The following is a 23,836-nucleotide window of genomic DNA, read 5'->3' as shown; positions in this document are numbered from 1 at the left end:
CCTTGGATAAGCTTTATAAGCCATCTCAACAGACTCTTAGACCCCTTTTTCCCTTCTTTCAAATTATACATTTAGTCTACCTCAATAGTAAGTTTAATAGTGTGTAGCGTTGGCATAGGTGTTAGATTAATGTAATCCTAAATTATTAGAAATAAAGACATAATTGTTTAACTTGCAGTCATTTGTGCATTGTACAGCAAATGGTTTATCACTCGGCCAGAATCACGGTGACATTTCGGGGACATTTGAATACATTAAACAGAGACAAATATTTCAATGGTTGGGAATTAATAGCCCAGCCTAAGTCACTAAACTGGGGAGAATAACTGGATTTTAACAGCAGGTCCAGAAGCTACCCGAAGTGTGAGAGGCCTAAAATCCTGGTAATAAAACAGGTAATAGTTATAATTACTTAACTAAGAACATTAAATTGGTTTTACCCTTGATTTTGACTGATTTAAATAATTAACTACAACTCCACTTCCAGTTAACCATATATTCATAATCTACAGGTAAAATATCACAACAAAAGGACAATTTTTCTACAAGTCTCGATGATAACTTCCTTACACTTAATTTTCTTAGTTTTATTACTAATGGCAACAGTGTCAAATTTAACTTTGCATCATCTTGAAAAACTATGTATTTTGGTATGTGGTGAACAACAAGTTGGTGCAGTACTGAGTCTAACTAAAGAGAAGTTAATTGTCTGGACAAAAAAAATTATTTTGATGGTTTTTATTTTTTTTAAATACCAACAGATTTCATTAAATGAAACAACTAACAAGTCTGTTTTTTTAAATACAAGGAGTAGAAAGTAGAGATAACTGCGAATAAAATGTAAGGAGTAGAAGTAAAAAGTTGTCTAAAAACATAATTACTCCAGTAAAGTATAAATAGCCAAAATATATACTTAACTAAGGTAACAAAGTATTCTTGTTACTTGACACCTCTGGTGACAGGCGTCTCATATTGTATGTGGGCTAATTGTACGTGCATCAAGAATAAGAGTACAGCTGAGATATTCTACTGAGAATATCTTACTACTCAAAGAACCTTATTGACCTAATGCATATGCATTATGCTTTTGATGTTTGAATACAAGCACTTACTGTGCATCCATGGGATACTCCCTATTTTTTCTTGGTTGGTGTATTACAAGGACTTTGCTTTATCTTCCATTCATTTAACATACATTTGTGTGGCCCAGCCACCCTAACCCTAACCAGTATATACCTAACCCTAATTCTAACCTGGACTTGATTCAGACCTTGGTCCTAAATCTAACCCCCAACCCTAGAAGAAAACCTCTTCTCGTATGGGGACCATTCACCTGGTCTCCACTGCTACTTGTAAGTCTCCAATAGTTAGAATATTCCTAGGAAATTGGCCTTACACTGTCCCCACAAGGTAACAATTATATGGGCCACACACTTTATCATAAGAACACTGTTGAATCCCCCAGGAGCCATTGTGGCAGAGAGTCGATGCACTTAATATGGAGTGTTTCCTCTCTTGAGGCACATATGAAATTGTCTTACGTTTCAGTTATCGCTCATAACGGCTGTCAGATGCTTGGTGACATTCTCTTGATTTAATTAAGTAGGACCTAATAAAATATGGTGAGGAAATAGATTCTTTCTATGGGGTGGTAATAGAGTGAAAGACCTCCACAAATTAAGCCAATGTTTTATCAAACACTGAACAAAAATTATATATATTATATATTTTTCAAACAATTGTGTGGACCATATGTACATTCATACATCCCATAACAACACTGCAAAAACGACCTCGAAATGAGTAAAAATGGGTAAAAAAAAATCAACCCTTAATTTGAGCAGGTAAATAAGATGATTTGCCAATGAAATAAGTATATTTACTCTTAAAATCAGGTATCTAGATATTATGCACTTGAAATAAGACAATGCAATTGTTTTTTCTTATTTTAAGGGTAAATTGTCTTGTTCCATTGGCAAAGTGTCTCACTTAAATACGTAATTCAAGAAAAAATGCACTTATTTTAAGAAAAAATAACTTATTTAGATAAAAAAAAATTGCAGTGAAGAAACTAAACTAAACAAAAATGTCCCAACTTGTATTATTAAGATATAACTTCCTTTACTTTATTGACATATTTCTTAAGTTTAGGGTCTACATTAAGGAGGACCTAGAGTCACTGAAAAATAAAACTATCCATTTCAAATTTGACATTTAAATCATACAATTTAAAATGAAATTTGTGAAGCATTTCTAATTAAACATTTTAATTGGAACAATTAAAGATGAATTGTAAATTGCATTTATTAATTCATTATTAAATAATGACATTTGAAAATATATTTTCAAAACAAGATTAATACATTTGATTGTTTATACCATTCTTGGCCGTAGACAGCTGGAGATAGGCACCAGCACCCCAGAAAATGGATGCATGTTTATGCCATACCTAATCACACATTTGGTTGTTTTGTTTTGCTTTACCCATTCCATTTACCATTTCCATGATCCTTCTGGGTCCTGATCACACTAAAACCAGTTTAACCAATCACAGTTGATCCTCAGATGCAAGCAGCTCACTCATTAGTCATTTTGTTAACTAAGTATGGCAGTCTAACCAATGAGAGAGTGAACTGCCTTCCAGTGTGCTCTTGAGCCCAACAGGTCACAGAAAACAGCTAAATGGAAACTTGTAAAGAAAAAAGAAAATGCTATTTGAAGAAGGATTTTAAAATGCAAGTTGAAAATGAAAATGGAATTGGGAATAGCCTTTTTAAATGTATGATTAAGAAAGATCTTTATGATCAGATTTATAAATTTTAGTTTTTAAATCTTATTTCTAAATGAATATTTTAAAATAAGACTTCAAAATAAATTTACCAATTCCAGTATTTAATAATTAATTAATGAATAAAACTTACAATTCTTAAATTTGTACTTTTAAAATGCTTTTTAAATTGGATTTTAAAGTGCCTGTTTTAAATGTTATGTACATTTAAAATGGCTGGTTTTCTTTTTTTTTGTGACTCTCTAGGTCGTCCATATTACATGAGTAGTTAATCTCTTTCCATCTTGAAGCAAAGTAGTCTGTGAAACTCCCTGGTAAGAGAGAGTTAATCAAGCCATGTTGAATGGTGGTGACATCCTATCCTGCAGGAAGCAGATGTTGTTAATCTACTGCAGCTCACTCATACAAGTGTCTACCACCTGGTTCCTTTATGTGTCTTTGTGTTTCCATTTTGAGAAACACTAAGCCCATCTGTTATTCTCCTCATTATGAAGTTATACAGCAGACCTTGAATAATTAAAGAGGGCCCTGTAGAATATTTGTAACATTAACTTTTTTGTTGATATAACTTATAGTTAAAATGTCAGAGGTTGTACTTGGCTATCTCTTTAGCTTTGCTGCTATAGGCTTAGAGTGCTGCAGGACATAGGGACCACTTATCATTCATCTTAATTTTTTATCTTTATTCCCCCGTTCTGAAGTATTTGTTCATTTCCATCCATAACTTTATGCTCTCTGCCTTTTCTTGTCATAGTAGCTTCAAGTGATCTGTTCCCATGTTGCTGTAAAACCATCCCAAGGAGAAATATCAACAAGGCTGCTACTATCAACGCCTTTTTTCATAGATGTTAGGGTTGGCATGTTTTTCTGTGTAGTCCTGTTTCTCTTACTTTGACTAACTGTATGTGCTCTATTTCCTCCTCTGACATTGGAGCTGACTTGGAGCTCGTCTTCCTAGTTGTGTCTTTTCTGGACTTTGCCACCTTTGGAACAGGTGAACCTTTTGTACCTCTGCCTCTTTTTTTATGCCAGCTTCTATCTCCTTGAACCCCAGTCGGTTTCAGCATGAGGCTGCTTACCAGAGGTGTCAAGTAACGAAGTACAAATACTTCATTACTGTACTTAAGTACACTTTTAAGGTATCTATACTTTACTCCATTACTTCTGACTTCTACTCATTACATTTTCACACTAGTATCTATACTTTCTATTCCTTACATTTTTAAAACAAACGTTACTCGTTATACTTGGCTTCTAGTGTAAATGGATGAGTTATATAATGCAAACACTCATTGGTTAGCTGAAGTCATCAGAAGCAAGCAGGTGCTCTTCAAACTGCAAACGTGAATTGTCTATGCCATGCTACAATGTCAGATTAATGTTGAAATGTCTGAAAGGTCGGACACAGGCGAGAGCGTATCTGGAGACGGAGACCAACAAGACCTCCCTCATCCTTGGCCCTATCTCAAAGAATTTTTTCAAAATTGTAGAAAAATTGAGCTTTAAATTCATATAGTAGCATCTGGCAGTTTTTTTTATACTTTAAGTAGTTTTTGGAGCACATACTTTTTCACTTTTACTTGAGTAAAGAGGTCAAGTTGATACTTCAACTTTTACCAGAATGTTTTTAAACTGCAGTATCGATACTTCTACTTAAGAAACAAATGTGTGTACTTTTGACACTCTTGCTGCTTACACCTAGCCCACTTCTGCTGGAGGATTCTTTCCGTTGAAAGGGAGTTCTCCTTGTTGCCATATGAAGGCTTAGTGTAAGGGGTTCCTGACGAGTCAATGAGTCGATGCAATCAGCTGGTTGTCCTTAGATCAAAGCTCTTAAATATACATTGTTGGATATAGTGTCAAAACTCCAAAAAATTTGAATTTGGTATTTTCATATTGCATAGGTAATATCTCCATTATCTCTTATGTTTTAACTACTACCTTATAGTATTTACTGCAGAGCTGCCCCACGGGGTTACGTACTGTTGCAAACTTAAGTTATTGCAGTCTTTCTGAGTATTATGTAAGTCTATTTGCATATGTATACTTCAAATTCTATTACTGTACTTTAAAAAGGACTTTTTAAGAGAATATGTGGTAAAGCTATGTGCTTCTGCATCATGGCCAGTGCTTATGTCACTATAAACTGCAAAATAGGAAGAAGCATAAAGCTTGATCCCACCTAAGTATTTAGAACACACCTAACTTGTGGACATGAGCCTGAAGAAAACTCGCTGTGAATAATGTTTTATTTAAGCTTGAAAGTATCAATGCACCGCTGACTGCAAACACAATAAACTCTATATTTAAACCACAAAGTGCAAAGCAAGGACCGACCCAGAGCACGCCATTTCACAAAAGCTGAACACAGGAATCCCAAGATTAAAAAAGAAAGACTTGACCTATAGTAAGGAATGCTTCCTGGCTTCATCCATTCCACAGACACCAAGCCAGGCCCCACAGGTACAGCTTCTTCAAGCGAGGTGTAAGTTGTCAGGCTAAATGCAGGTCTTTAGTTTTCTTTAAGAGACCAAGGTAGACCACAGTTTCATTGATTCCACAAGAAAAGTGGATTGATTAAATGCCTAAATTCAAGATTCCAGAACCAATTCTCTTTACCGAAAACATCTTAAGTTAGAAAGAGACTTATTTTTCTCAAATAAACTTTTGTATGGTCATAATATGGTCATATGTGTAGATTATACAGATTACAGATTTATAAAACAATTATATCATCAGATTAAGTCTCTCTTTGGTATAGTGGTTTCCTTGCCTTCAATGTGGGAAACATAAGATCAAATCCTGAGTAATTAATGGAAGCCATCAAGCACAACATACTTTACCGAACAACAGGTGTTATATCAAACTTTTTTTTCTTAGAGCATTCAATAATTCCCAGAGTTCACAGCAGCAGAAAATCCAGCCTTTTAATTTAACAAACAAACACATATTAGGGAAGGGATCCAGGGAGGGACAGGCTTAGAAGCAATAAGGTATGTTCCAATAATATAATTCACATAATAAATGTATGTATCTGACAGGCCTAACAATAACTAACTTTACATCTTTATTTTGTGATTGTCTCTCTACAAACTCTTATTCATGTGCTCCAGAATTCGGACAGATAAAATAGCGAAACAGTAAAGCACAGTGAGTATGGTCTTGCTTCCTCACATATTGCTTTCCATTGTTTACTTTCCTTATTTTATGTGGCACTGGTGACAGGTTAAATGCTAACCCTGCATGATGGTTTCACCAGACACACAGCAGCAGGGGCACAGAGGCAGTGCAGCTTCCCAGCGAGGGGTGAGACTCAGCTTTTTTTTGCCAATGGGAAGGAGCTTAATGGTGATTGTTAGCTGGTTGACCCATGTTTGAAAAACCCAAGTTAACCCGGTATTTTCAGAGGGAAAGAGGCTTTAGGGGTCTTTCTCTTAAACATCTGTCTTTAATTACACATGAACATTAACAATGACAATTATTATGGTATAGACCAGCATAACAACTTAGGCACAGGACTATACAGTAATTTAATTGTGTGTTGTTGTTTTTTTGGCTGATAAAAAAATACCAAAACATTTAGATAACAGCATTACCAACAAAAGTTTTTGCTGTCATACAAACAGCATTTATAAATTTGACAATAAATTAGATCAGTAAGATAATGAGCTTCACGGTGACTCAGGTTGTAGCAAGGAGGTCCTGTGGAGGTCTTTCTGCATGGAGTTAGTTTCTCCCCTTGCATGTGTGGGTTCTCATGGGTACTGGTTTCCTCCAGCAGTCCAAAAACATGACTTTTAGGTTAATTGGTGTCATTATGTTGTTATCATGTGTGAGTGTGTAAAAAACTTTAACTTTTATCTTGGTTTCCTAAAATCGGGCTCTGGTCCACCCTACCCAAATGTGCATGTCATGCAGAGTGTAGCAGAGCACACAGATGTGTTATTTCTTGTGCTCTCCCAACTGCAGAATGGGCTCCATCATTGTGACTCAGCACATCCACATCAATCAAGTGTGAATTAGAGAAATTAAATGGCAGGTGGAAATGTATTCATGTGCACTCTGCCTGCTCTGATCATCTCTTATTACCTGAGGCATCGGACTTTCTCTCTCACAAAGGAGCAGACAACAACTGAAGTTCTACCCTCTATTTAGAAATAAGTAGGACCACAATTTGTATTCACAAAACTAAGTAGACTGAACAGCTTATAGACATTCTGCTCTATGCTGTCTGTGTTAATCTGTTAAGGCTGGGCTTACCAGTACCGGTATGAGACTCTGAGGGTGTCCCCAATATTGTTTTTTCATATCTTGTTTTAGTGTGGCAGCACTTTATACAAAGGAGATGCTTTTTCAATGACTATCATACATTTCCTACTCTCCCATAAAACAGCATCATGCACAGACATGCTCTGTCCCAATCCCCCATGGCTGGTATCATTGGGAAGTAGAGACTCAAGGTTTGCCAACAATGTATAACAAATCTGTGATGTGTCCTGGTGACGTAAATTCTGTGAAAATCAGACTATAGAATATCTGAGCAGAACTGTTGTGTGCAGAGCGCATTACACATCTAGCAGACACCCACAGCTTGTTGATTTGTTCAGTGCTGTGGAGTTTTTTTTTTTTTTAAACAGCTTCAGTCATGATGGCACAGAGGCAAAAATTATCCATTCAAGAGGCTTTTGAGAAAATTCTAAGGGTTAGTGATACCGAAATAGAGGAGTTTTTTTTTTTGGTCTTGTGGTCAGATTTTGAGTAGGACAAATATGAACAGTGGCTCATAACGAACCCCATTTAGGAGTGACTCATTTGCCTACTTTTTATTTCCAGAATCTTTATCTTATATTTCAACTGCAGTTAGTCATGAATAACTCGGCTTTACTTGGAGAATCAGAGAGTTTACCCCCACCCCTGCTGTCAGCTTCATAGAGTATACAAATGTATAAAGGGACAATTCTTTGTCTGGTGGGTTAACGCCACCAAAGTGACAAAAGGGGAAAAAAGGTCCATACGCGACAAAGATAGACTCTCTATGCCCATAAAAAGCAAACCACACACGCAGGGGAGAAGAAACATGCACTCATAGAATTAAAGCTGCAACCAATAAACATTCAAAATGTGCAATGAGAGAATCTTACATGAATGTGTTTTAAATAAAACTGCTCATATCAGTATAAGTGCAGGATTCTGACTTCATAAACAGGTTAAACCTATTCGGTATTATGGATGGCCTAAAAGTGTTATAACATTTTAATGGCCTGTGCTTATATAGTGCTTTTTCAAGTCAGGAGACATGACCAAAGCGTTTTACACTACATCCAGTCATTCACCCATTCACACTGATGGTGGCAAGCTACATTGTAGCCACAGAAGCGAGGCTGCTGTACATTGGCGCCACCGGGCCCTCTGACCGTCAGTAGACAATGAAGGTGAAGTGTCTTGCGACACTGAAAGCCAGAGCTGAGGCTTGATCCACCAATCCTTCGATTTCAGGACACACTCCTACAACTAACGCGACAGTCGCCCCACTTATTAACACCATTTCCGGCTTACAACTGCATTGTTTTGGGTAGCAATAGGTAATCATTTATCCAGCTGTAATCAGAACCTACGTATGAAATTGAAAAAAAAAACATTGTCATATGCAAAAGTTGCGATGCCATGGAAATCAGCACTTTTATTTGACTAGATTACTTTCTACGAGGTAAAACAAAAAAAAACATTTGACACAGTTTTGGCAACCTTTGGCATAACTGTGCCAAAATCCCTGGTCTACCTGGCACACTGTCTCCGAAAACCTTTGTGGAATAAAATTAGCTGCAGTTGTAGGCAAGATTTGGATCTATACAGTCTGAGGTTTCAACAACATTTTTAAGGGAGTTTTCATTGTGTTTTGAAGCGTTTAGATTTGAAGAAATGATGCGAGGCTAAAAAAAAAAAAAGATTATTTTTTCTTTATTTGATCACCTTTGAATCAGATATTGTGACATTAACAAAAGTGGTTCTGCTTGAAAACTATTCTTTAACGACTGTGTCATCCAAAGATATTTTTAAAGTTCATCTCCAATTTATAACCTCGGACAAACATTTCATTTAATCAGATATTTAATTTCAGGTGGCAACTGAGAAAAAAAAAACCTCTGGGCTTGAAGGGTTAATCACATGATACATACATGAATTTGTACTTAACCATTGTTTATAGATTTTATTGATTTTATTGCCTTTAGTTTCAGTCCTAACAGGTAACGTCCCACAGAGGAATTACACAATGAGCTAGAGTCACAGCACTGCGCATCTCTTTTTAGAATGAGAGACAAGAATGGATATTTCATTTATATGGAACTAGCAGAGACTAGGCTTTATTTATGACTTATGAGTGCCACAGACAGGCTATTTGTTTTTGTATGTTCTGTCTTAAAGGACAAGCTTTTCTGCTCTCCAATGCTCACAGCCAGCTGGCCCTGTAGTGCTGGCTCATGCGGTTACAGGTCCACAACGAGGTTGTGAGGCAACATGACTGCATCACAGGAGAGATAACAGTTACTTAAGAGGGACAGCACCTCCATGGGCTGAACCAGATTGGAAATACCCAGAAGTGCTGTATTGCAAAAAAAAAATAAGAAAATAAGGTTTTTGGTTGTTTTTTGAGATTGTCCTAAAAATGTTCTGAAAATCAAAGTAGTTTTTTTTGTGTGTGTGTCCTAAAAGGATTTTCAAAAACCTTTAAGTCAGGGGCAAAAAAAATCAGATTTATTGAGCATAATACAGGGTTTCCAGTACTGGTCATCTATCCTGGTGCACAGTCATGGAAAAATAAAGCTGCCACACCTTCAAAAGGAAAAAGAAAATGTTTAAATGTAAAGCATATTATAGAACAAATTGTATATTTGTGCAGTTATTCTAATCAAAAGCAGAGCTTAAAATGAACTTAAATAGGAAATGTTCAAATCTGTTTTATTTTGAAAAAACACCACTGGCTCCTGTATGTCTTGCTGTGAACTGGGGGCTACAATAAGCTGTGCTACTATCTGTAGTGAAGTAAAACTGGAAATGACATTCCGGTGTTTTCAGCTTAGCAACCTGGTTGCTGTTGGGGACTTTTCAGACCCCTCACTTTATCAAAAAGCAATAAGAGAAAAATTTCCTCTGTGTTTTTGGCGAGTTTAGAAACATAAAATCAGCAATCATTCTACAGTCATTATCTCACAACAGCACAAAGAATTATTAGTTTTGTAATTCAAGGGCCTCAAATTACTGTCTTCTTGGTAAAATTAGGTATATCCAGTGTCAATTTAGACAAAGTATATACATTCTTACATTATTTCATAAAGTAAGGTATGTTACATTTAAATAAAACTTTAACAGTGATCTGATTGATTTTAGTTTTGATTAAGATATGCATATCCTTACTACATTTCATAAAAAATCCTAGAGAAAACCCTGAAATCAACTGTCAGCAACTAAGTTAGTAATTGATTTATCATTAAATTTAGCATAGAGACTCTGAAACAGACATTAGATTTGTTAAAAGCATGAATCCGACTTTTGATTCATGTTATCTTAATCATTGAAGATTTTAAGTTTTATATCATCTGGGAAAAAATACATACCGGTAACTAAGAATTTCTTGTATTTCTCCAATTGTGGCCAGGATAAAGCCAAAAACTTAATTCTTTTATCTGATTACATGAGGAAATCTCTCGAGACATGTGATGCCAAAATTGATCAAAAATAAATCTCCAAGTAAATGCTGTTGTTTATGTCATAACTCAGCTGATAAATGTTTTTAAATGGGAACTGTGATAACTAAATATCTTATTTACAGGGCAGGTAGTGCTATGATTTACCTGTCTAGCAAGGTAATAAAAAACTGAATAGTGTGAAACTGCAGTTGTTTCAATTAAACTAATGCAGCTATAGCCCCTATTACATAAAGCTTCACATATCGAAGAGATCAGTTTCTAACTTTATATCATTCTGCCCGTCAGAGAGAAAAATCACTCAGGAAACAGAATCACATATGTTGAAGCAGAGCTATCATAGCTTTTATGACATGTAAGACTCAGGTTTTTTTATGTATATGGATATACTATAGAAAAAGACAAAAAAATTAATTAACATCTATTTTTCCTCATGTAATATTACCATGTCAAAGATTAGAGAGGAAAACTAAGCAAGGAAGCTTTTATCTGCCATACTTATCACAATAAACAGGATAAAATAGGAAAGGATAACTGAAATACATCTGATGTATTTGGTCCAGGTTATCATGATGACATCAACAAGAGGATTTTTCAAATAAAACCAAGACCTGATTAAAACAACTAAATAAAGCAAAACAAATTGTTTGACACATTTTCCCAATTACCGCCCCTGTGGGATGCTGGAAAAAAGGTAGACAGAGAAGTGACCCCTGAGATATTTTCATCAGGAAGGCTGACTTATAAACAAAGGAAGTAAACAATGATCAATGTGGTCCTGGACAATCTATTGAAGCCTAAATTGAAGTAGAGATTAATGTTGTTTATCATATGTGAGATTGCTTGCCAAAAGACAAAAATTTAGCAAAGTAAAGCCTATTCTACATATTTTGAAATGAGTGACTTTTTTTTTCTCCATAAAATGTTGCACTATTCTCTACCAATACTTTTTAATAATGTGTATGCCTAAACTATCACTGTTTTGAGATACGAAATCCCCAATATCTGCCCCAGCATAAAAACTAGGAGAGTAAGGAAATCAGCCTGATCAACATGAAATGGAAATCATTCAGGCAAAGCAGAGTGTAGATTTGCAAAGAGATATATACGCAAACCACAGCTTTCAGTCTTTTCAACACAAACAGAATATTTTACCAGGAGCCCGGCTGTTTCTTCTCATTCTAACCTCAAGAGCTGTTCTGGCCAAAACCTTTGTCAGAGGTGTGTGTTGCATGACCCGCTCTGATCCAACAGATTGCTGGCTTTGTTAAAAATAAGTCACAGTTTTTAATTACAGTCAGATTGAGAAATGATCTAACTCTAACACAGTTAGGACATTTTGGCTTGTCACTTCTCTTTTATGGATACTAAATGCAAGTCCTTAGAAATACATTTCTCTTATCTTAGGTAGAGGTATTTTGTTAATTTCTTCTGTAATTAATTGAATTTAGTGGGAGTAGTTCAAACTATAACTAGATACAGATTTTTACTTAAAGTGTTGATGACATGGTATTGACATTTTCCAAAATGTTTTGTAGATTAAAATATTAACATCAATGATCAATGTAATAATTTCAAGGGCACCCTCTAAAAATAGCTTAAATCAACAAACCTGTTGTCATTCATAGGACTATAGTCCCGCTCAGTGACAGGGAGAAAACCGTAGTGACCTATACGGAAAAACGGCGGAGAGCTGGAACAGTGGTTTTGTTCAAGGCAGCTACAGAAGTTTTCATGGATTGGGATAAAGCTGTGCCTTCGCTTTGATTCACAGCTTTTTGCTTTATTCTCGATAAGGATTGTATCAGCTTATTTAAGTTTCCTTAGGATACTCAGCTGGTTTCATTGTGGGAGAAGCAGGTCAGATGATCAGGAATAGTTGGAGCACTACATGGCGCCTTTTCTGGGCTTTGAACATTTTGAAAAGGATGTGCTTTTGATTTTGTTTCCTCATTTAAAGAGTCACTTGGTTTTTCAGTGAATATCTACTTTGAGCAGCTCCCAGTGGCGGTATCTACGGCGACCCAAACAGGAGAGAGATGGGAAATTAACCAGCGTTTTAACCAGAAATGGATGGATTGTTATTGAGAACCTGCTAATGTTGCTGCAAGTGTTTCCGCTTCCAGCTCCATATCCAAGGAGAGATGGTGTTGAGGTAAGAGACATTTTAAAAATATTTAAAAAACAACCAGAGGCTGATGTGGAGCTTAGATCGTAGATTGCTGCTGTTCCGGATGATCAAAAGCTAATTGTTATCAGCTTCTGTAATACCAAAGTAGAGCCTAGTTTCGTAGTAGTAACAACGTGGCTCTGTGTTACATGTATATCAGGTGTTTTATAGATTTGTGGTTTAAACAGAAGGTTCAGGTGAATTTATATGTTTTTATTGAGGTTGGGGGGTTCTTGTTGTTTTTGGACTGGAAACACGCAGTCCACAAACAAACATGTGCCATTTGGTCCATGGACCGGTACCGGTCCGCGGCCCGGAGGTTAGGGACCACTGGGCTAGTTCCAAAAGTCTTTTCCTTCTGACCTCAGCACACGGTGATGGGTTTTTACTAGTTTTAAATCAGAGTGTTACTGTGGAGCTACTACATAAATGTAGGATATTTGTGTTAAAAATAAGCCCATTTCATTCATAACTCAGAATCACCTGGTATGTCCTGCTGCATGACTTTAATGCAAACCAATAAAATTATTATCATCATCTCTTTAAGTTTTCATGTTATTTTAACTTTTTTACATTTTGCCACATTCATTGATTCCACCAATTCATCAGTTTCACAGGCAAGTGCTACAAACTGTACTACCATGCAGCCCCATTTTGCTGTATTGCATCTAAAAATGTGTTTTTTGAGGGGATTTTAACAAACCAGATAAACACCAAGTAGTAACTAATTGTGATGTAGAAAAAAGACATTTTAATCTTTTTAATATAACAGCATAAAATACTGAATATATATTTGGTCATTTTGGATGGATTACATCTGTAAACACCAATGTTCAAATTTTGTCACAAATTCTTCATGTGAATTAAAACTTGACTTTAACAAGGATAGTCTTACCTTTCAGCAAGTATGTAGAGGCTGTTTAATGGTAATTGAACAACGACCATTCATAAATTATTTGTTCTCAATATTCAAAGAACATTTTCTGGTAGTGTCTTAATTCCTTTAAGCTGTTTAACGTTGACTTTGAATTTCTGCAAGTGCAATGTTAACAAAATGCCTCTAATACACGTTTGTGTTTGGCCCTTCAGTGATAGTGAGTAATCTATTTTATTTTTGCTATTAAATGCACAAGAATGGTTTTATTGATCCAGAAAGCTACAAATCTGTACCGCTCCTAACAAAAAGTAAATTTTCTCATTTTCCTATACTACAACATCTTCAATCACATAAATCTCAATATAAAAACAGCCACCATTAGTGAACAATCACATAATATTTTTCAGCAAATTAAATACATTACATCACTGCTAGTCAATTTTAAGCCCTTTGTTCTGAACAGCAGTTCAGGCAGCAGTTTCTGAATTTCCTAAACTTAACTGTTACATGTTAGATCTTAACACCTCAAGCCCACATGACATAACAAAATAAAACAATGAATGAAATTAAAGGTATGAGACATTAGATTGATCAATGTCAGATCAATGTTAATATGTGAATTTGAAGACATCAATAATTAAAGAGAAAAGTAGGAACACATCTTACTGAATGGGTAAATTTGAGTTTTAAATAACATATCTACAATAATCAGTTGTTTTAAAAACAATTACCAAAAAGTTGTAAAAGCTGCTTCATTAATATTATTTATACAATAATATTAAATTTCATAAAAAAGGCAAAAAAGGCATTTCTATAACATTTTTCAATGCAACTTTTAGTGAAAAAACTGACGAGCAAACAAAAGCCACCCTGCTTCACCACTGGGAAAACTCTCACAGCACATTGGATGCATCAATTAGCCTGACATGCAGCTGTTTGGATTTAGGGGGACCACAAGTTCAGGAGGTCCCACACATGTAGAGTGTGAACATGATAACCAAAAGCCTCCAAGCAAATGTAAAGCCAAATTTCCCTGGTGTGGATTTCACTTCACTGAATAGGATAGAATTAAACTTTTATTATCATTACACTCTCACAAGTACAAAGCAATGAAATTAACTCTCTGCATTTAACCCATCCCCTTGGGGAGCTGTGGGCTGCCATTGTTCGCCCCCCAGGGAGCAGTGTGGGGTTAAGCGCCTTTGCTTAGGGACCCAGAGTGTGTGGGAGTGGGGCTTGAACTCAGCACATTAGGACCGAAGCGCAATGCCCTAACCACTAGGCCAACACTCACTACTATAGTCAATTAAAACTTATTTAAATTCTGCACCAGCTTCAGATTACTCAGCATCGTCTTTCAGTTTAAAAGCATTGAAAAATGAATCTAGTTTTCAACTGACCACAGTTCATCAGGGGCATTAGGGTTAAGTTTCCTCACAAATACATTACAAACAATTCTCTCTTATGGAAAATTAGATCAGCAAAGTCATCATTCAAACAAAGCCAAGAGAAGCCCTGTTTGCAAGTTTGCCCAAAGTCATTTTCAGGACATGGTAATCAAATTGAGGAAAACGAAAAAACTTACGTTTTCAGCAAACACCAGAAAGGTTAAGAAGAAAGTGGTGGAAAACTGATGATCACTTTTACTCCATTATAATCATTAAACATAGTGATGGTAGCAGTATGCTGTGGGAATGCTTTACTTCATCATGTAGTGGAGAGCTTGCCAAAACTGATGGAACAGAACACAAACTAAGTTTGTCAAAATTATTAATACTCAGAAGAGTATCCATACTCAAATACTGTATCAGCATACAGTACTAATTTGGCATGGTACAGTATCAACCTATATACAGAATTAATACATAAAAAGTGTTGTTTGCTATTACTATTATTTTTGCTATTGTTAAGTTTAGATTTCTAAAATATTTGCACATTAAAAGAATTTTAGCATTTAATTCCGTTGAGATTGAAAAACTTGAGGTTTTCATTTTAATAAATATGTTTTCATGCCTTTGATTATTCAACATTTTCCTTTCCCATAGTATAAAAAAATCATGCTAAGAGAAATACAGACCATTAAAGGTCAAAAGCCATATTATACAAAACACAGCAGAAGAAAACAATATTTCAAGCTCTGGTTGGTACGCTCTGTTCATTTCAATCACACAACCACTCAAATATACCTTTAGGGAGTGAGCTGTGTGGCATTTATTGTTTATGAGGTCAAAAGGTAATCTTTGGATATACAATTTATCAACACATGTATGTGGTGAATTATGGTAGAAAATATTGATATCCTATGTAGATAATGCTGAAATAAATATAAAATTTTAATTCCTTACATAACCTGCTTCATTATCAACTATTTAGCAAAGATTTGAATAGAGCTCACTAGAGCAGCTCAACTGTTTACACGTTCACTAAGAAAGGAAATGGAGGCTGAAAATGCATCCTTGGGTCATATGTGCCATAATGGTAATAAAGCATTTCTCTGTTTTATCCAATCCACCCCACCTACAGCTAAAGCATGAACAGGGTTGTGTATGTGAGGTTAAACAGAAATTTGTAGCACTTTTCCATGCAAGGAGGCCCACTGAGTTTATATAGTAATTACAATGTTTAACATTGCTTATCTTTCTCTCTTTTACAAGCTTCATCCACCAACGCCAAAAACATTCCATTAAATAATGCAGCGGCAAGGCTGAACTAGAGCATAAAACCCTTTTGTTGTAGTAATGGCCTTAAAAAAATTATATTTAATATCATTAAAAACCACAGAAAACACACTAAAAAGTTTGGGCAGGACTTTATTAAATTAACACTTAAAGGTAAAAAGACTACTGAAATACTCTGGCAACTCCAAGAATCATATTCAACCATTTTTATACCACCTAAGATTGTTTATTCCGCTTTTAGTTGAGGGTATTTTGGACTTTTGCTGCAATAAGCTTTGTCTTACAACTAGTTCTTGCATTGCAATGTTAAATCTGATGTAGCTCTGGTATAAACAAACTGTATGTGCAGTTACAGTAGGTTGATATTGCATAAGTTTTTTAACCAAACTCCAAAAAATTAGGAACCTATAAATGTCCAACCTGGTTTTTAAATAATTATAAGCTTTACTGTGTGTCATTTTAAGTGTATCACGCACATAAAATCAGATACCAGATAGTAAACTAGCCATTTCAGATGATTTGATTCAGTTTTCTACACTCAGTTTGACAGTAAAGCTTCTCCAGATGTACAGAAGGAGCCTAGATCTGCTCTAAAATTCAACTCCACGAAATAATTCTCACATCAGATTTTTTCTAGATGTAATTTCAACCTAAAATAAACAAAAGAAAGTTATGCAGACAGTAATGATGATAGAAAACACAACTCCTGCTTATTCCACACCTTTGACAGGTTGTCAGTAGGGCTCAAACAATTATTCAGATTTATTGTGATTAATCGATTATTAAAATAATCGTCAACTAATTTAGTAATCGATTAATCATTAACTGAAGTATAGAGACTCTAAAACATGGCTTTAGCTGACAGAGACACCCATTTAGAGCAGTAACTATACCAAAATTGTTTAAACAATATTAATATGTTAATTTAAAATAACAAAAACCTTTTCTTCTGTCAATATGCTTTATCCAGAACTCCTCATGTGGAAAAGTTTTAGTTTCACCTGGTTTAATTTGGTAAAAAAACTTCTTTAAGGATATCTGATTATTATTCAATTAATTTAATAAATAATCAACTGATTTATCGATTAGCAAAATAATCATCAGTTGCAGCCTTAGCCAGTTTGGCTGCAGGGCAAAACAGAGACTTACAACCATGCATACACAGACTAACACCTAAGGTCACATTACAGATGCCAATTAATCTAGCTGGACTGTGGGAGGAAGCCGGCCGTACCCTGAGAGACTCCACGAATTCACTGGGAGAACATACAAACTCCATGCAGAAAGACCAGGAATTAAACCCAGAACCTTCTTCTTTAAAAGGTTGTCTTTAAATAATATATCTATTGTTCATTTATTTTAATAAATATATTTACTAGTGAACCAGCAATTATTTAGCCAGGGAAGGTAATCAGTGTATTTATACTGGGTCAGCTCTGACAATGACTGCAATGTCAAAAACAGAAACATCAGGGGCTTATTAATCCATCCAACCAAAAACGTGCCCTATTTTTGGTCTATATAGGAAAATCCAGCAGCATGTACTGTAATACATTTTTTTTTTTTTTACATTTCATAAAAAAATCTATCAAATTTTTTAATCACAGTTGCTTCAATTACTAGAGTGTTGCAATTCGTGGATTTCTAAACATATTGCAAGATTATGTCGACAACTACATCCATCAAAGAACTAAAAGGACCTTTTCCATATTTACCTTCGTTTCATAGTCCTTAGAATATTGGAGGTCGGGAGGTCAGACCTCAAAGAAAACTGGACTCTGTAGTGGCCAATAAAAGGCTGATCAATGTTACTGTAAACAGATTATACGTAAATAATATGTTGTTTTTTTTTACCATTTTGTTGATGTATTTGGCATCACATTAAAATGCCTCTATAATTCTTAAACACAGTTTAGGAATAGTGTTATAAAATGCTATAGAGGCTTTGAAACAGGAAAGCCTTAGTGTACTTTGAGGCTGTCCAATCCGAGTTTACAAATAGCTACAAGACAATAGATTTTTTCCTTGTATTACCTGAGCATTGTTTGCACAAGTGAGCACACAATGAAATCTTTCACTTTCTGATCTCCTGAGAAGCAGAACTACAAAACCAGCCTTTTAATGGACACCTTTTACAACAGAGAGGCTTTGAAGTTTGCCTTCAAAGATGGTTCAGGAAAATTGTGGTCATTCTGTTGTGGCCTGTAGCTTTCTCAAGTAGTTAGAAGACGAGGGTGATGTGTGGTTTTATTTAATCCTTCCAGATAGATGCCAGAAGAGGAGTACATGGAGAAGCAAAAACAAGTTTTTGCAGTCCGGCAGATTGTAGACACTGACCTTTAACTGTTTGATTATGGTTAATTGCTTTGAGAAAATGGCTAAATAAGCAGGAGAACAATATCTACTGTAATCCATCATAAATCTGCAAGTTTAGAAACAGACACATAAAGGTGCTTTATAGAAGTTTTCCACACTCCTTGATCTTTCAAAAAAAGTTAGACGCATCGCAGCTACATACTTAAAGGTGGGGTATATGATCCTGGATAAACGGTTCCTGCCAGCTACATTTTTGAAAATACACACCTTCAGCCCACCCCACGAAACCACGCCTCCAAATTACATGAACGCGCCTGCTGTCAGTCGAGAATGTTCGGATGTTCCCGAGAACGAGAGAGAAACAGGCCGAGACCTCGCGAGTGCACGTGACTCGGGATGAGGCGAGAAGCTCATGTCTATTACTAGCTAACCACAACATAACAGGCTAACTTCCATGATGGCGTCGTCTTCTCCTAGTACGGTAAGAGTGTTGAACAATTCAATATGGTCGTAAACAAGTTGTCACGGTTGTCATTTCAAGAAGTATTGATTAGGGTGACCAAACGTCCGTATTTCCCGGGACATATCCGTATTTCACGTCCTGTCCCGGGCGTCCCGGGTTTTTTTTAGAAAGTGAGGAAATGTCCTGATTTCACTGCGCACGACGCTCCGTGTGACGTAATCCCTGAGCCGCGTCAGTGCAGGCAGCCCTGTTCTTAATCAGAGGCTCTGTTCAAAAACCTGGGCTGCATCCTCCAAGGACGCGGTCTACCTAGACTGGACCCTTCGAAGTCCTTGAAAATAAGGAGACCACAAGAGTTCTGTCTGTAAATTCGAACAGGTCCTCCCTTCAGCGGCACTTGGGGGGGGGGGGGGGGGGGGGGTGTCACGAGTCTGTGAACGCGCAGGGGGGAGGGGTGGGGAGAGCTCAGAGCTGACGGTTGATGGGCGTGCCAGAAACCAGTAGAAGTAGGGATGATAGTTACTTCTATTGGTTTGCGTTTTCCTCTGACTACGCCCTCTACACTGGACTAAAAGATTTCGTTTTTTTTCCAAACATTCTATCTCAGTTGGCGCAATGGGCTCGTGAGGAGGTTTTCAATCAGTATGGTAAAAACATGCTCCAGAAAACATCACATACCCCACCTTTAAACTGCAAAGTATTTATATTTCTTGCCACAGTTTCTCAATTGGATTTGAGTATGTATTAGGGCTGAAAAGATTAATCGGATAAATCATAATTAATTGATTATTTAAATTATCCTAAACTAATTTAGTAATATATTAATCGTTCACTGGAGTATAGAGACTGTAAAATATGCCTTTAGCTGACAAAGCAACCCATTTAGAGCAGTAATAATACCAAAATTGTAAAAAAAAAAATATGTAAACATTTTGCATTATAGATTAAAAAATCAACATATCAACATGTTCTACACACAGCTTCTCAAGTGCAAATGTTTTAGTTTCACCTGGTTTTATTTAGTAAAAAATCTTTAAGGAAACTTTGCGTATCTGATAATTATTTGATTAATCGAAAAAATCTGATTCATTGATTTGTAAAATAATCTTTAGTTGCAGCCCAATATACTGTGGATCTCTGCAGCGGGTCATAGAGTTGGACTCTCATGTCTTGGTAGGTTCAAATTTTAGTCATCCCCAATCTATTTTAAACAGAATATTCAGTTTTATGTGAGATTTTCACAATTTGAGATATTGTTTTGCACTCTACTGTCCCTGTCTTCATGAGGTTATACATTCCCTAACAAAGCGTTGAGGCCTTGCAGTATTTCTACTGACATTAAATACACAGGTGAATTATCATGTAGAAAAATTAAATGTAGAAAAGTTGTTTTTGGCTTCAGTGCTGAGAGAGAAATATAGAGTGGGAAACCATTTGATTCAGCATTTCCTTTCATTCATTTAATGAATGGCTTCCACAAACAGAGCCTATTAATATTTAATAAGAAAGATTATATATACTTTAATGCATTTTCCAGCCTTTGTTAAAGAGGAAGGCTGGAGCCAGGTGAAAAGAGAAAAGAAGTCATCAGAGTGGATATAACCACGCAACTGTATGAAACTCTGTTTCCTAACAAAACAAAAAGATATATGAGGACAACCAGCAGCACATTTCTCTCAACCTAACACTGCACGCTGCTGCCACAAAAATCAATATTCTAGCTTCAGTCAGTTAGAAACCAATATTTCATAGATGACTGATGTATTGCTGCCAGTGGTCGCTTATGGAGGATTTACTAAACAATAAAGCATTTTCATCATAAAATCTAAACTCTTAGCTGTGAACTTGATATTTAGTAAGAGTATAAAGGAAGAAAGGAAATCTACCTTTCCTCAAGTCTTAATAGAAATATAAACTAGAGGCTAGGTTGTAGCTATTTATATATATATATATATATATATATATATATATATATATATATATATATATATATATATATATATATATATATATATATATATATATATATATATATATATATATATATATATATATAAAACATAGTAAGGGAGATATCCTACAAAGTGAAACACACATACTTTTCCACTAATCTCTACAGGCCAGAGTTCAACAAGGAAGCTATTATAAATTTCTCACTATGACACTCTTACCCTGAAACTGTTGTCCATTCTTTTTGGCCCTATAACAATACTAAACAGTTGGGGGGAGATTTTTTAATTATTGAAAACATATGGGAGGATTTTGATTTACATTAAAATATTGTTCTTTCTTATTCCCCATAATATAAAGAAACTGTTATTTTCAATAAATCTTATTCTATTGGATGGATGGATGGATGGATGGATGGATGGATGGATGGATGGATGGATGGATGGATGGATGGATGGATGGATGGATGGATGGATGGATGGATGGATGGATGGATGAGCTATCTCTATAGTTGTGCTGCTATAGGCTTAGACTTCTGGAGGACATAGGGACCCCTATTTCATCATCCTGCTTCATTCTATCTCTATTCTCCCACTCTGCAGAATCTGTTAATTTAGTCTCTAACGTTATGCTCTCTCTGCTTTTTCTTATAATAGCTTTGCCTTTGGCTGTGACACCATCCTGGAGAGAAATATCAGCTGTGTAGCTGCCATCAACACCTTTGTTTATAGATGTTGGAGATTGTCCTGTTTTCCAGTGTAGTCCTGTTTCTCTAACTGTTACAGGCTGGACGAGCTGGCTCGGAGCTCGTCTGCCTGGCTTTGTGTTTCCTGGACGGGGGGCCTTTTACAGTTCCTTGGACTCCAGTCGGCCTCGGCAGATGGCCGCTCACACTGAGCCTGGTTCTGTTGGAGGTTTCTTCCTGTTCAAAGGGAGTTTTTCCTCTCTACTGTCACTACAAGCATGCTTAGTGTGAGGGATTGCATTTGGGTCAATGAGTCGATGCAATCAACTTGTTTTCCTTAGATAGTAAACTTTGAATCAATTTGACTGTATGATCTGGTGAACTGTAAAGGGACTTGAGATGACATGTGTTGTGAATTGGCGCTATATAAATAAACAGAGTTGAATTGAAATTGAAAATCGGATCGATGGATGGATGGATGGATGGATGGATGGATGGATGGATGGATGGATGGATGGATGGATGGATGGATGGATGGATGGATGGATGGATGGATGGAACTTTTATGTTTCTTAGGCTACTATTTGTCAAAAAATAAAAATAAAATTTAAAAACAAATCTTTGTCTCTCTGTATGATGCAAATAACCCCTGCCTGTGGTTAGTTATACTGTTTTTTTTTTTTTTTTTTTGTATATTTGATTTGATATGCTTGTTAGTCGGAATAAAAGAAAAGAAGAAACATAATTAGGGAATATATTGTAGGACCACGGTGCAATCAGCCAATTAATTTCTACTACTCCTTTAATGCGTAAATACAGGTAACCAAGGCAGACTTGCCCTCTCCTTGGCACATGGGCTTGCAAAGACTACTCTATGTTTCATCATATCGCATTTCTGCCACTGTCAGCCGATATAAACACGAATCCCATATTATAGCGACTAAAAAATGCAGCAGCAGTATCCAATTCAAAATGTAGGCTCTAAATAAAACTATACGCTCCGCAAAAACAATGCGATCAAATGTTGTCACACGTATTTTGGGTTTCAAATTAGGCCAAGGAAGCGAAGTTATGACTTACCAAAAGTTAGGAGTAAAGACAGATAAACTCCCCACTGATCCATATTCAGCTTCTGCCTCAGAGCTTTAACACCTACAGCAGGATATTCCTTCTGCGCATTTGGGAATCCTTGTTGCACTATTATTTCCTCCTCAACCACTCTGTTAAGAGTTGTTTTTTTTTCCTTTTAATTATATCTTAGAGTCCCGTAAGTACCTTCCAAGCCGCTTTCAGTGTCACGTTTTTGCGCAAAGGCAAAGCCATGCGGGATGTTGCAAAGTGGAAACTGTCCTGCTCGCTGGACGATTGGGAGCCTTCTGTTGCGCATCTACGTGGTCGCTGAAGTCCTTGAGTCTGCTGCTGGAGAGATGCTGAGCGCACTGAGCTGAGGAGGAGGAGGAGGAGGCAGGAGGAAGGGTATGTGCATTCTGGTCACACAGTTATTACCTACTGATCGGGGGTTTTCCTTTTCTAAAAAAAAAAAAAAAAGTGACTTATTATTATTTTAGCAAATTAAAACATTTGTCGGTCTTAAAATCTAGTGTGCCAGTGCAGGTTAAAAAACATAATTAGGGGGGCCACATGCCGAAGGCATGGCCCACCTATTACTATTGCACATATTTATTCCGCGTATTATTAGGGGGGCCACATGCCGAAGGCATGGCCCACCTACTACTATTGCACATATTTATTAGGGGGGCCACATGCCGAAGGCATGGCCCACCTATTACTATTGCACATATTTATTCCGCGTATTATTAGGGGGGCCACATGCCGAAGGCATGGCCCACCTATTACTATTGCACATATTTATTCCGCGTATTATTTTTATAGCTTATAGTTCTCCTCGCCACAAAACTTCGGCACCTAACTAGTCCCGCACGGTTTGTCGGATCGGGCCCAAAGTTGGCACACGCGTCGGGACCAATGGTGCGATGCGTGCTTGTATAAAACTTTCTCATTAGTCCGAAGGTTCGCGAATTATTAGCGAAAACGTCGCAAAAAAAACCCCATAGGAAATGAATGGGGAGAGGGAAAAAAAGCATAAAAAACAGCACTTCACTGTGTAGGCATACATTCATGTAGAAAAACAGTTTAAAGCTCAGTTTGTAGATAAATCCTTCGTCTGTATAAAACTGAAGACGGC

At 36.3% G+C, this 23,836-nt stretch overlaps 1 protein-coding gene across 1 annotated transcript in view; it reads right to left on the bottom strand.

Annotated features, from left to right (window-relative positions):
• The window catches only part of gfra4b (GDNF family receptor alpha 4b), a 61,112-nt gene extending 38,012 nt beyond the window's left edge, over positions 1-23,100 (bottom strand). The window contains exon 1 of the mRNA XM_038281389.1: positions 22,711-23,100. Coding sequence (XP_038137317.1) covers positions 22,711-22,753 — 43 coding nt within the window. The 5' untranslated portion in view covers positions 22,754-23,100. The remainder of the gene's footprint in view (positions 1-22,710) is intronic.
• Between the last annotated feature and the right edge of the window lie 736 nt (positions 23,101-23,836).

The sequence above is a fragment of the Cyprinodon tularosa genome, unplaced genomic scaffold (assembly GCF_016077235.1).
Source record: "Cyprinodon tularosa strain WSP-4 unplaced genomic scaffold, ASM1607723v1 ctg17, whole genome shotgun sequence".
NCBI lineage: Eukaryota > Metazoa > Chordata > Actinopteri > Cyprinodontiformes > Cyprinodontidae > Cyprinodon > Cyprinodon tularosa.
The sequence above is the reverse complement of the archived record's forward strand: the minus strand, read 5'-3'. Positions and strand labels throughout refer to the sequence as shown.